Source organism: Lethenteron reissneri, chromosome 22 (genome assembly GCF_015708825.2).
Source record: "Lethenteron reissneri isolate LAM-NWPU_2019-01 chromosome 22, ASM1570882v1, whole genome shotgun sequence".
NCBI classification, from domain to species: domain Eukaryota; kingdom Metazoa; phylum Chordata; class Hyperoartia; order Petromyzontiformes; family Petromyzontidae; genus Lethenteron; species Lethenteron reissneri.
Genome location: NC_083800.1, coordinates 9,170,080 through 9,183,151, shown reverse-complemented (window position 1 = coordinate 9,183,151; position 13,072 = coordinate 9,170,080). Strand labels below are relative to the sequence as shown.

At 40.7% G+C, this 13,072-nt stretch overlaps 1 protein-coding gene across 1 annotated transcript in view; it reads left to right on the top strand.

Annotated features, from left to right (window-relative positions):
* LOC133345614 (B-cell linker protein-like) overlaps nt 1-8,779 on the top strand; it is a 51,551-nt gene extending 42,772 nt beyond the window's left edge. The window contains exons 20-22 of the mRNA XM_061556536.1: nt 3,700-3,738; nt 5,319-5,474; nt 6,624-8,779. Of these exons, the coding sequence (XP_061412520.1) occupies nt 3,700-3,738; nt 5,319-5,474; nt 6,624-6,740 (312 nt within the window). The 3' untranslated portion in view covers nt 6,741-8,779. The remainder of the gene's footprint in view (nt 1-3,699; nt 3,739-5,318; nt 5,475-6,623) is intronic.
* Nucleotides 8,780-13,072: the final 4,293 nt, after the last annotated feature.

Below are 13,072 nucleotides of genomic sequence, written 5' to 3'. Positions count from 1 at the left end.
ACCAGTTCATTTTTTTATCTCATTTTCACAAATTAGTTTGTCGAGCATCTTATAATTTACTCTCCCAACACCAAATATCACTCGGTGCATGATCACTGTGTGATTATCCTAAAATAAGCATGGTGTTTTTTTTCTTACAAAAGTGTTGATTTTTTTTTTTTACACAAGGAAACAGCTTATTTTAAGTTTTGTAACTTGGGGTGGCGCAATGGCACTGAGAACCCAGCGATCTAATTAGATTCCCAACGAAGGCGGAACATCAGTGGTGTGATAAAATGGTGGGGGGGAGGGCACTATCCAGCAGCATATTGACAAAGGGCTGCTAATGATTTATTTGAACAATAACCTAAGGACTTTCTTAACGTCTACGAGAGAGGGCTGCTTGACCATGCTTCAGCATTGATGGTCCAGTGCAGGTTCGGCAAACATGACATCGCTAGAAGGGCACGAATAATGTCCGGTGGATGAGACTGGTGACAATGGTAGTCAAAAGAGAGAAGACACCTCAAAGGATGATAACCACCACAGAGATAAGGAGATGATCTCATTTCCAGGCACGAGATCGATTTAGGCATTATAAGACCAGACCATGAGGAATGGCAACAATGTGGGGAGGTTTTAAACCAGCAGTGGATTTATCTTTTGCTGTTTACGATGATGGTGGATTTTCTCGCCATGCATTTCTTCCACACACTGTGAGCATCGCTCATTAGTCACCAAAACAATGCATGTGCACACAGCATGAATCGGCAACTCCCAAGAATCCAATAATACTCTAATCTGTACAGCAGCATATGGCATAATCAGCCTGATTATACTAATTTTATGACATCTAAATGACGTTGTAATTTGAGAGGGCATTGACACACCAGACATTAGCAGCAATAGCTGCAAGGAGGAGTCTGTGTGTAGAGATAGAACACTATCCTGGGCCACCATTGAGTTAATTTGCTCTCTGCCAACACTGTGATTCATAATAGAGGTGCTTTGGGTTAGATCGCGTAAATATATAAATGTGTCATTAAAACCCACCACCACCTGACACAGTCAACTAGTAAGGGTTGTCACGTAAACAGAATATGCCGAATCGTCACTAGTACAGCACACCGGTGTGTTGGAGAGGCAAATCCCAACATTTACAATCTGTACGCAGATTGTTGTGGTTTGGCTCTCCAACACACCGGTGTGCTGTACTAGTGACGAATTGGCATGTTCTATTTACGTAACAAAGCTTACTAATTGGTTGTGTCGGGTGGTGGTGGGTTTTAACGACACATTTATATATTTACGCGATCTAACCCAACAAAACCTCTATGATGGATGATATTGGCCACGAAAGCCTCCGTGTTAAACACGGTGATTGCAGCTTCAGATGCAGCATCACATGCCGTGGCATTACCTTAACCGCTTTAACAGACATGCCGTGTGCACATTCACAATCGCATTGTACTAGATCAGGGGTCGGCAACCAAAATAACAAGAAGTGCATTGTTTTTTGCCAATTCTGTAAACAAAAGCCTTTGTATTTAAAGAGCCACAGTGCGAGGAGGACTGAACGACTGAAGTCTTTATTCCTTAAATATCCGCATGCAGCTCCTGGGCCCCAGGTTGCTGAGCCCTGCACTAGCTGATTCATTCGGACAAAAAATCTATCCGAATATGTTCATTTGTATTATCCAATAACAGCTGTAAATACTTACCATCGACATGGCCATGAAGGTATCATCCATTCCTGAAGAATTATAATTAGACAGCAGTTTCAACTGATACGTTAAAATGGTGCAACGTATTCCTTAAGTCTGTTTTAAAACCTACGTTTGAAGTGTATGGTACTGGAGGTTTTTTGTACCACGCGGTGTCAGATGAGTCAGATATAAGGATGGGACATTGAAATACAAACAGTGACATCTCAAACACTTGATGTTTAAAAAAAAAACATTGAGCGTTCAATGAGTGTTTGATATGTGTTTTATTAAAGTTTTTTTTTTATTTGAGTGAAAATGAATGTTTTTATATTATTGTTGTTTTAGTAACTATTAACAGGAAAGAGAAAAGGAAAATTTAGAAATCAATGTTTATTACGCACTTACTTTATCGTAATGAAATAACATAAAAAAGCATTCGCCAACACATGTTACTTTCCAGGATATAGAAATAAAGTGCCACAAGGCTGTTCTTGAAGGGTCGAAGCCCAACCGCAATATTCACTTTTGTACTTTCCAAAATGTGGAAAAAAATATTTTGCAGAGTCAACACTCAACCGTGGTAAAATATACATTGCAGACTATAAACTTTAAACTTTTCTAGAGTATATACATCCGGCGATGGTATTTGGAGAGGGACCCGTTTTCACGAAAGAACCTTAAAATAATATATCAGTCACTTTTTGATGGTTGGAAAAGCGCAAAATCGTAAGGAAAACATCACCATTCCGATGTAAAAAGATCGATGCGTCGATGTTTTTCTGAACACCGCGTATCCTACGTGAAACAAGAATTCCAAACGTCGGTAAAACAGGGGCACACTGATATACGGAAGCATATACAACTCCTGAACGTGTCCAAGCAGCTGGCGCGTTGCACAAGCAACAATTGTGCTTAAATGTCTCAATCTATGCTCATCGTATGGAATTAGAAAAGGCACTTTGAGGGGTGGAATGGGAATGCTGCAGCGAGTTCTGCATTAAGATGTGTAATAAAACAGACAAATACAGCGATTGTTTGAAGAAATCCATCTTTACATTTAAAGTGACATTTTCATGCAAGTGTGTGAAGTTATCACTCAAAACTGCATTGTATGGGGAAAATAACAATCTCATGTTCGTATTGCACATGAACGTGTCAGTCCCACGAGTCGGCGTGTGAGCACGTTTTATGCACAACCAAGTGTGCAGCCTTCTTTTAGTCTGGATAAGACACCGTACGTTCTGCTACATACCGCGATATGCTCCAACAGCACGCCGTGCCACAACTCACGTAGGATATCCCGTACGACTATCATCGACCAATCAGATGGTGGCTCCTCCACACTGATCATTGGCCAGTAAGGATAATTTTCAGTTATACCTTTCTCATGACCATCAAACTTACCAGACCTAATGCCAATGGATTTGGTCACGTGATATAAAGCGTCAATGTCAGAAAAATGTATCTTGAGTGAACTTCAACAGCACACGACGAGCATTCGAAACAATCGTAACCAGGGTATTGGTGAACACGTAGGACTGTCGAATTTGGATGCGACATGCGTCACAAAAGCTGCGGCAGATTTATGGGAGTTTAAACGAAACCCATATGATACAATTTTCATACTGTCAAGTTTGTGTGTGTAGTTTTATGGACATAGCTCAAACTGCTATATGATTATAAATATTGGATGATACCCTGATGGACATGATGTCAAAATAGATACGTATTGCTTTGTAAAGTTGATATTATAGAATGTGTTATTGTACATTGGATACCAATGTCATGGCCCAAAGTTTTCTAGAATAATAACACAGCAGGAATTCCCCTAATTGGCATAGAGATGAACAAAACTAAATATCATAAATCTGCTCATACATGCATATGTCTATCTCTCTTATAACAATGGCCATATGTTGTTGGTTATATTTATATTGAATGAGTGAATACATGAACACAATTGTATATTATATATATATGCAGAGCAGTTACCCAAACTTTTATCTTTTTACAGGAAATAAACAATTGTGACCGAAAGACTGCAGAAGCCATGGTGAGAAAAAACAATAAGGTAATTGAGGGAAACATCAGTGCATATATTCAAATTGAGTGTCACAGACTATTAACATGACTAAAATATTGGTAAACGTGCAACGCAAATACTTATTCGTAAGATGGTGACATGGCTCAGAGATCAGACAACTGAGCCAGCACCACTGAGATTCTGGGTTTGAATCTGGCTTTTTTGTCACCCATGATCTGACTTTCTGTCACCCATGATTAAGCTGGTCCTTTTTTTAAGGGTATTGCTTGGACGGTCTCAACACGATCTCACACTTAATTTAGCGAAATTGCAGCTATGAAATAAAATATATTTCTCATTATTAATTAACATGTGGCAATCTCGGAGTAGAATGTGTGAGGAAATGCTCCCCCTACTGCTCGGAGGCTAAAAGGGCTCCTAAATGTGTATATTTTTTTGGAAGAAGTCGTTTGGGAAAAAAGATCTCTTCCACAGCCACTCTGTGACACGTGGTGCAGTGCTCTGCTCTGGGAGACTCCTGAATCATTTTTTTTATATTCATGGCAGATAGAAAAATTGGAAGCAAACTCGGGAAAATAGCACGGTTGTAATGTAATATGGATTTTGGTGAGACACACACCTACGCACGTGTTACAGCGTCAAGTAGGTTTCTGAACGCTCCGTGTGCAGTTTCTGTATCCTTCTTGTAGTTTTATCACACACACAAAATATATATTTAAAATAATTTGGAAAAACATACCAAACAGGAAGTTGAGTACTAAAACCACAATACGGCTCTTTTTTATTTAAATAGATTAGTTATTATTATTTATTAACCCTTACAAATATCTATCTCAAGCAAGAGTGGTGCTCATCTCTGTTAGAGGTCCTGAGGCAGCCGTTACAATATCACATTCATATGGCAGGGGCCAGCCTCTTCAAAGTACAAGCACTCGCTGTATTTATTATTTAACAAACAAAAAAGGTAAAGGTGCAGCCCTGCATTTGCTCACTCTCACCACGACTGGAGGCAGGGCCTCCAATAGAGGGAGCGCTCGAAACCTCCCCCCCCCCCCGCCCCCCTTGAGGGTATCTATTTAGATTCCTACTCTTCCACACCGACCAGATGTCTTGAAAGGGATGGGGGGTACCCACACTTTACCCCATCACATGCGACCTACTGATCAACTAATCCCCAAAATATAAATGTGCCCATTTATATTTTGGGGTGGACACAGGCGGGGAGATTAAAGAAACTGGCCCAATGTTTCAACTGCCGTGCCAGGAGCTTGAACCAGCAACCTCCAGTTTACAAGCCATTACACCATGAACTGCTCTTTGTGTTAAGATTGTTGTTCTTACTCACACTTTCGATAAGCATTTTGGCTATATACGGTGCAAAAGAGGTTCAACATAAGTATATATATTATCCCGAATAGACAAACCAGGACATACTTAATGATGTACAGCTATGCAGCTGTTTCAAGTTTCAACTCATGGGGCTTAACAACAAACAGAACATACTGCTAAAGACGATGCCGTTCAAATACATGATATATTAAGACCCGCTGTGGATTAACAACAACTTCTTTTCCAATTGAATCATCCAGGATGGGGCGTTCATGGTGAGGACAAGTTCCAAGGACAAAACAAACCAGCCGTACACGCTCGTCATTTACTACGAAGAGAAAATATTCAACATTCCCATTCGATACTTGGAAAAGTATAATAAATATGCATTGGGTACAGAAAAGGCCAAAGAAGAGGTAATGTATTTATATCTTTATTTGACTGCTGATTGCACTTTTTTATATAAATATCCTTTTAAAATATATATATGGTACTGTGCTCTATCTACAAGTAGAGGCAATGGAATTTAATCATTTTGGAGGAGGCAGGCACAGTGTGACAGCAGGAGCGGGAGAGAGGGGAGCAAAGATTACAAGTGTAGTGACGTGCTATACCACTACACAAGGCCTGGCTATGGGAGAGGTCCCTACACGTGAGCCGTCTCCAAACTGACTGACCTGGAGACAACGGAGAGATACAGACACGCAAAGAGGAGACAGACACAGACAGTGACATGGAGAGAGCCAGACACAGAGATACATGAAGAGTGACACGGACAGATTGACAGTCAGAGAGACAATAGTAAAACACAAAATAGATGGCGTTGTGCACTGATATTAACTATTGTACTGTATTAACTTAAACAAAAACATAACTCTGATAATGTATGCACTGTCCTTGAAGTTGATTGGTCCACACCCGAGACAGCTTTCCTCAGAGCCTAGTCTCACATGGGTTGGACCAGATGACGCCAAAAGGCGCACAACTCAAAGACAATGCATTATGACTGCAGGTATTGTGGTCTATGCAAACATGACTCCTTGTAAAAAAAGGTGTCAGTTTTGTTGCCAGATGAAAGGGTAAAAAAACAATTATCATATTTTTTACTGGCAAATGAGATACCAATGGTGTATTAACTTAATTTAGGAGAGCAGTGCCCAAGCAAAAATACTTTGGGTGGGAGGGAGGGGGTGTTACATTTTTTGGTGTTAAGTTGTATGTATGTTCAACTTATTTTGTACCAGTACATAGCCAGCCATGCTAATCGGAGGTGCGGGGGAAGGACAACAGATCTCTACTGGTTTTGACTATACTACGTTCTCATTTGTCATCACAATAATACCGGGACACGGTAATAACGCTGTTCGTGTCAGGTACCAAAGAGGGCCTACAAAGCAATGAACTGAGCCACAAAGCTTTCTGCCCCTGTCCACATGTTGAGGAGGGAGGCAAGGGGCAGCTGCCACGCTGCTGCCTCTTAACATTGATCTCTTTTTGAAAGCATGGGATTTGACGAGTGCTAATTGTTCGCACAAAGTGTTTATTTTTGTTTTTCAATATGTTAGAAATTTGACAGCATTCTGGATATCATTGAACATTACAAGAAACTGCCACTGCTTCTCATCGGGGGACAGCATGGCATCAAGAAGTCAACACTTCTAATTCATCAGGTCAGGATCTGAAGATTATCCAGGATGCTGAGAATGTGCTTGCCACACCTTCATTATCGACTGGCCTTATGACCAAATGCATCTTATTCGATAAATAAGGACACCACCTGCCTCGCCCAAGCTATGCAAGTTCGTTTACATGCATTACGGAAGGCCAAGTCGAACACCAATTGCAATGAAACGAATGCAAGTCTCGGTCAGATGCCATGAATTTATCATGCATATACTTACCGCACGTGTGCCCACTCCATTTCATAGTAAACTAAACGTTTACTGTTGATATTAAGCATCTGACCAATTTCAATCTCTTACTTACTTTTTTACTCACACCGAGGTTTAAAAGTCTTTGCTTTGAGATTAACCTCTATAAGAGATATATTGTGCATTACTACCAATAATTTGTACCATTGCACTGTATAGCGTTGTATGTATAGCTCGATAATTAATGTTTCGTGCGAGTAGTTGGCATCATTCTGTCTCCAGCAGACTTATTCCAGAGCAAAATGTATTAAGTTGCTCAATCTGTGTACAGAGCATCTGTGCAGAGACGATATATAAGAGTTACAGGATGGCAATGGACATCAAATATATTTAGCTATTTTCTTCAAACATTTATATTACGGAGTGGACAGCCAGGGAGATTTTGTGGTAATGTGAGTTTAAAAGAGTAATGTTTACGACTAAAACATCACAGTACATTCTGTAGTACATGTGGCTTAAGAGCAAATTCCCACAATGTCAGAGAAGTGAATGTGTACCTCTGAGAGAACAGGGTTTTGCACCCTCAGGCTGATAAAAAGAAAATAAGTATAACGAAATAAATCATAAGCATATTTGTTCTGACATACATTGTCTAATGAATAATTATCTTGCACATAAGCAATGGTTTAAACCTCGGCATAGATTTTTGTAGTTGTGCTGTACAGCTCTCCAATGTCTTTTGGATATATGATAAGCAATTCCGCTTGATATCCAATGCCTCGCTCATCCACGTGCTCGGAGCTTTTTCAGAAACGTAAGCTGCTTCGTTCAGTTCTTGAAGGAGCTCCCAGTAGGCGGAATGAAACATCATTCATCACTCCGAAACGACACGCGGTACACGACCCCCCAAAAACACATCGGAGAGTGATTCATTTCCTGCGGGGGCCCGAATGCCCGACTGTCTGCTATGAAAGAGCAACAACGTCTTGCTGCTGTGTGGTGGATTCAATTTCCAATATCTGTAAATGACGAGAAACCCCATCACAACGGAATACATTGGATGTTAAAGAGCATATATACACGAGGCTGTGACATTTGCAAGAGTCGTGGTGTTACCGCATAAATCTCAACATTTTCGTCCAAACTAATCCACACCGCGTGTTTGCACGACATTGAATCGAATACAAATCATGCCAAGTGTGGTTTGATTTGTGACCTTTCACCAGTCAATGGAAGTAAACGTAAATGTCTAAACTTGCATGCTAACAATGAGAAACAGGTTGGTTTTCCTTTAGCATAACAAATACCGCGTGACATGTTAAGTAAAGCGCTCTATTGACAAATTAGCACTAAGTGATAACGCTTTGTTTTTTGTCAACTGACACGTTGTATTCTGGGCAGCCCACATTAATCGCTTAACAAAAAATAAAATACCATGTTACCGGTAACTAGCATTGACCAAACATCTGAATGCTGAAATATGACCTGCAAACCACTCAGATGGGATCACGTACAGCAGCAGCAAGATCGGCACTATTCGAACACTTGGCAGGACCCTCCTGAAAAGAGTCTTGAGACTCAGTGAGGCTTTTCTGGGATATCCAACATAATTTCCAGATCTGCTAACGTCACTCGTACTTGTCAGTGGTTTCAAAACAACCGTTACTACTCCGATATGATGCATTACTGCATGGATAACAAGAGATGCGAAGGAATTGTCATTTAAGAAATATAAAAATGAACAGTAATTACAATGAGTCAGCAGCCTCATGCCTAAAACTGAGGTGCAAAACGATCTTTGATGCTATTCTTTGGGTCTTTCGGTAAAGTCACGTAGAACATTTTTTTTTTTACAAAAACTACTGCTTTGTTCTTCGATAAAACGTTATTTAGAATGTATATTATGTTGTATTGTTCGCTCTATTATTACAATTTATAGTCTAACATATACCCTTAACAGGAGGCTTTCACATAATAGCTTTGCGATGTCAACGCAAATGGTTTAATATTATTGAGGTATAAGCAAGGTATAACAGTACATTTATCATGAATAAGGCCATGTGTTTTAACATTCAGCTGTTGAACAATTAAAAATGAAATACAAAACATTGTGATGCAATTATGTTTATCAATATTTATGCACGTAGCTTACATTGAAATGTATCTTTTTAGATGTTTATTTTACACGTTTGTTTAATTAGCGTCAACACTTTTTTTTGTAACTATTCGACAGTAATTGAAATCCCCATTGTGCACTTCTGAAATGTCCCAGGTGCCTGAATGATCTATGGTCCGTTCAGGGGCTAAACCATTCATTAGGGAAACTCAATTTCCGGTTGGCATGAACAACCTTACTCAAATTGAATGTCCCGCATATTTCTCAAATACAGTCACCATACATGCGGGTGTAGGTAACAGTTGTGAAGAAATCCAGTTTGTGTGTGGCTTATTAATCATTCCGCTTTGACGTCTGGTACAAGCTATGTAATAGAATAATATGTGCACAGTCACCGTGTACAGAAGTGTAAACCTACATGACTGGAACGTTCAAGGGTTCGCATACTCTTACTGCTGAGATCAAGAGAACGAATGTGCTCCATGTTAAAATGAGTTACCTAAGGCATGATATAAATACGTTTATTTAATAAATTGCCTAAATAAGAAAAACATAGACCAAATACCATGTCCATAGTTAGCACATTCTATTTAGCACGGTTTGTACTTCACGTCTTTATATAATGTGGATTTCAAATGAGCCTAAGAATGGTTAATTTTCTTGGTTCTTTCGGTAAAGTCACAGTAGAAGGGAAGTAATAAAATAATTAAAATAAAACACAATAAAATAATTTAATTACTTCACTTCTACGTGACTTTACCGAAAGAACCAAGAAGATGAATCCCTGCAGTCACGAAAGCTTTAAATCGAAATTTAATGGTTAATTTCTACATTAAAAACGACGTTTGTTGTCCTTCCCCCGCACCTCAGATCAGCACGGTTGAATACGTACTGTGCGAAATAAGTTGAACATACATAAATGAAACACAGAGTTGCACTAGAAGCAGCATTACAATTGTGGGATTTTAATTTGAAAAATAAACTGACCTGGACGAATGTTTATCAGCCCCTGTTTATTTCAAACAAAACCGAAACTCTATTGTTGCCTTGCTCTTTAATATGCACCACAATTAGCACTCCGGAGTAGGAATGTGACCTCTTTTTAAATTATAAAAGGGCTTCACCAATGACCTCCCATTAATAAATATTCAAATATCAAACCATTACCTTTTTCAAAAAGTATACCCATTGAAACGCGAATGATTTTGCTGAAGAAAGACAAATATCTTCAACATTGTGACTCCATTGGCTCTAACGTGCGTCCGTAGTTCGAGGGAAGAAGGAACGCTGGCAGATTCACTCGTTAATTCACATGGTAATTGGACACCAAGGGGTCAAAAGTAAAACTTGTAAACAAAACCAGCGTGTCCTGTTCTCCCTACTCGACAGCTGCAATGCCTCCCAACTTGCCGGGGCAAGTGCAATTGGAACAATGCATTGTTATAAAACTGCACTGGGTTTTTTTTTTTCATGGAATATGCAAATAATAGGGAAGCGGAGTGGTTCACACACTGCGCTAAATTAACCTGGCCACCTGAGGTCAATTCTTGGAACCTGAGTCAGATGGTGCCTGATAAGATGGAACCAGCGCAAACCGCCTCAATCTGACACCAGCTTGGAGTGTATTGGGTCAAGGACGCTCCAACGACTGAACAGCGTGGAGAGAGAGAGAGGCCCTCATCCAGCAGTGGATTAACAAAGGGACTGTGAATGCACGATACAAATAACGCATATTCTTTAAACTCGTTCTTACATGTACGCATACGAACAACATAATCCTAAAACGTGTATGTTGAACCAGTCAATAAAAAATGCTGACCTTTGTCCAGACTCAAATGTGATATTCTGTGCCAGTTTAAATATAGTTCCGTGGGAAACACATTTACTTTGCAGTGTTTAAGCCTCAAAAGTCGGGTTTAAGATGTGAATTTTCTAACCAATTGTGTTCTGCTGTATAAAATCAAGCATTCAGCCGATGCAACTGAACGTGGAGTATGAAACAATACTGATGACAGCAAAGTTAGATCTCTAAATTAGGGTACTTGGCTTCAGCACATAATACATGCGTGATTGGATAGGTGAGTGCTTAATGCAGTGTAATAATCTAGCGTCATTGTTGCTATATACGTTACACACAGGAAATGCGTAATATTTTTGCAAGAGCGCATCGCTCTTTGCAGGTTATGGTTGTGCATGATAATTTCAAACACGAGAAAGAATGGTGATACCGTTTGCTTGCACTGCACGAATGCTGCTGAAATTATGCAATCTCAGAAGGTATTGAGGCCGATGGGTTTTGTAAAACAAACAAAAAACCCCTAGCTTTTTTTGTCGAGAAACAGATATTTGATGGAGACAGTGTCATGCTTGTGTATCTATTTTGTTTCGCGTGGGAGAAGTTCCTTCAGTCGGGAGACCTTTTCACAAGCTCTACCTGCGGGGGAGGGGGGCTTAATTTTACACCTCGTGTGGACATAACCTTTTCGAATTCCCGTGAAGTCGACTTAACTGGTGTTGTCACACTGAAGTCGAGAATTCCGCATGCTTGTGGAAAAAGGGCGCAATGTGTTCAGCATCCGACTCACCCATAACTCAGCAGCTCTGTTCCTACCATCTCTCCTGCCATAAACTTACGCAAAGGCTTCACGTGGATAATGACCATGTCGCCATATGCTTAATTAATACCGCTTGAGACTGATAGTCAATTGCAGTGTAAAACGGGTTGGCAGTGCTCTGTGTGCTCTGTCGTGCTTTATGGAGAGGCGTTTGTCACCGTCAATGACTCCTTCAATATGGATAATGCCATTGCGCCGAAAAAAAATATTCGATTGTTTGTTTCGCAATTGTTACAGCCCTATGCATAAATACAACACTGAACATGGTGGTACAGATGTTTCGTGACATCCCCCCCCCCCTCCAATTTAATTCTGTAAAACTTACTATTTTTAAGTGTTATTTTTCAAAAAGAAATGAATGTAAAGAAAAAAAATTAGTTGTGGGTCACAAGACATATGGACCCCCTGAATATCTCGGCAGGTATACAGGAGGTCGTGAGTTCGATCCTAACCCTGGCGCCTGTATATTTGAAGTTTACATTTTCTCTTCCCGTGGTCGTAGATTTTCTCAGGGTCCTCCGGTTTTCTTCCCTCCACATTTAGAGACACGCGTTTAGTGTATTTGGCTGCTATACATTTCCACATAAGCCACTTCGTTGAGCTATCATGTGGCCAGTTCGCTTCTGATAAAAGTTATATAGCTGAGTGGGCCTTACCTGCTAAAATAAAAGTTTCTAGTAGTTAACGTTTAGCATTTACTTATACTGGTAGGAACCACAGGGGATTATTGTGTCCTGTCCGTCCGTCGTGCATCCAAAAATGGGAGGGGTGGGGCTGGTTGGGGATTGGAGGGTGGGGAGGGGCTGGGTGGGGAGAGTGGGGCTGGGTGGGGAGTGGGGCTGGGTGGGGAGTGGGGCTGGGTGGGGAGTGGGGCTGGGTGGGGAGGGGCTGGTCACCCCGTGGTGCCCTTATAAAACTCAACATTTAACCTACTCACGCCGGCTTGTGCCCGCCCTCACAGTCGGGCATATTTGCGGAATACACCACGCCGCTGTTGACCCTGGCCATTGACCGAACAACCCAACGTTCCTACCAGCTCCCTCCGCAGGAATGTGTTCGCCAGCACACCACTCTTCCTTCACTGTTTGTTTACGCGTCGTCTGTTGTGTGGAATGTGGCTCAGGATAGGGAGTAGGGAAACACCGTCCAGATTAACCAGCTGCGATTCCTCATTTAGAACGCCTCGTATTTTTGATGTGGGGGTGACCAATATCCTGGATTCTATTATCCACGGGGTTAACCGCAATTTTACTCCACAGGATGAATTTCCCGCGCGATTCCTAACTGCGAAAAATCGTGAATAAAAAGCAAATGCCACAAAAATCACAAGTAGCAGATAATGGGGGCACGGATAACATCGGTTTTTTCATGGACCCTGCATATCTCATGGACAATTTGGAAGTCATGATTAT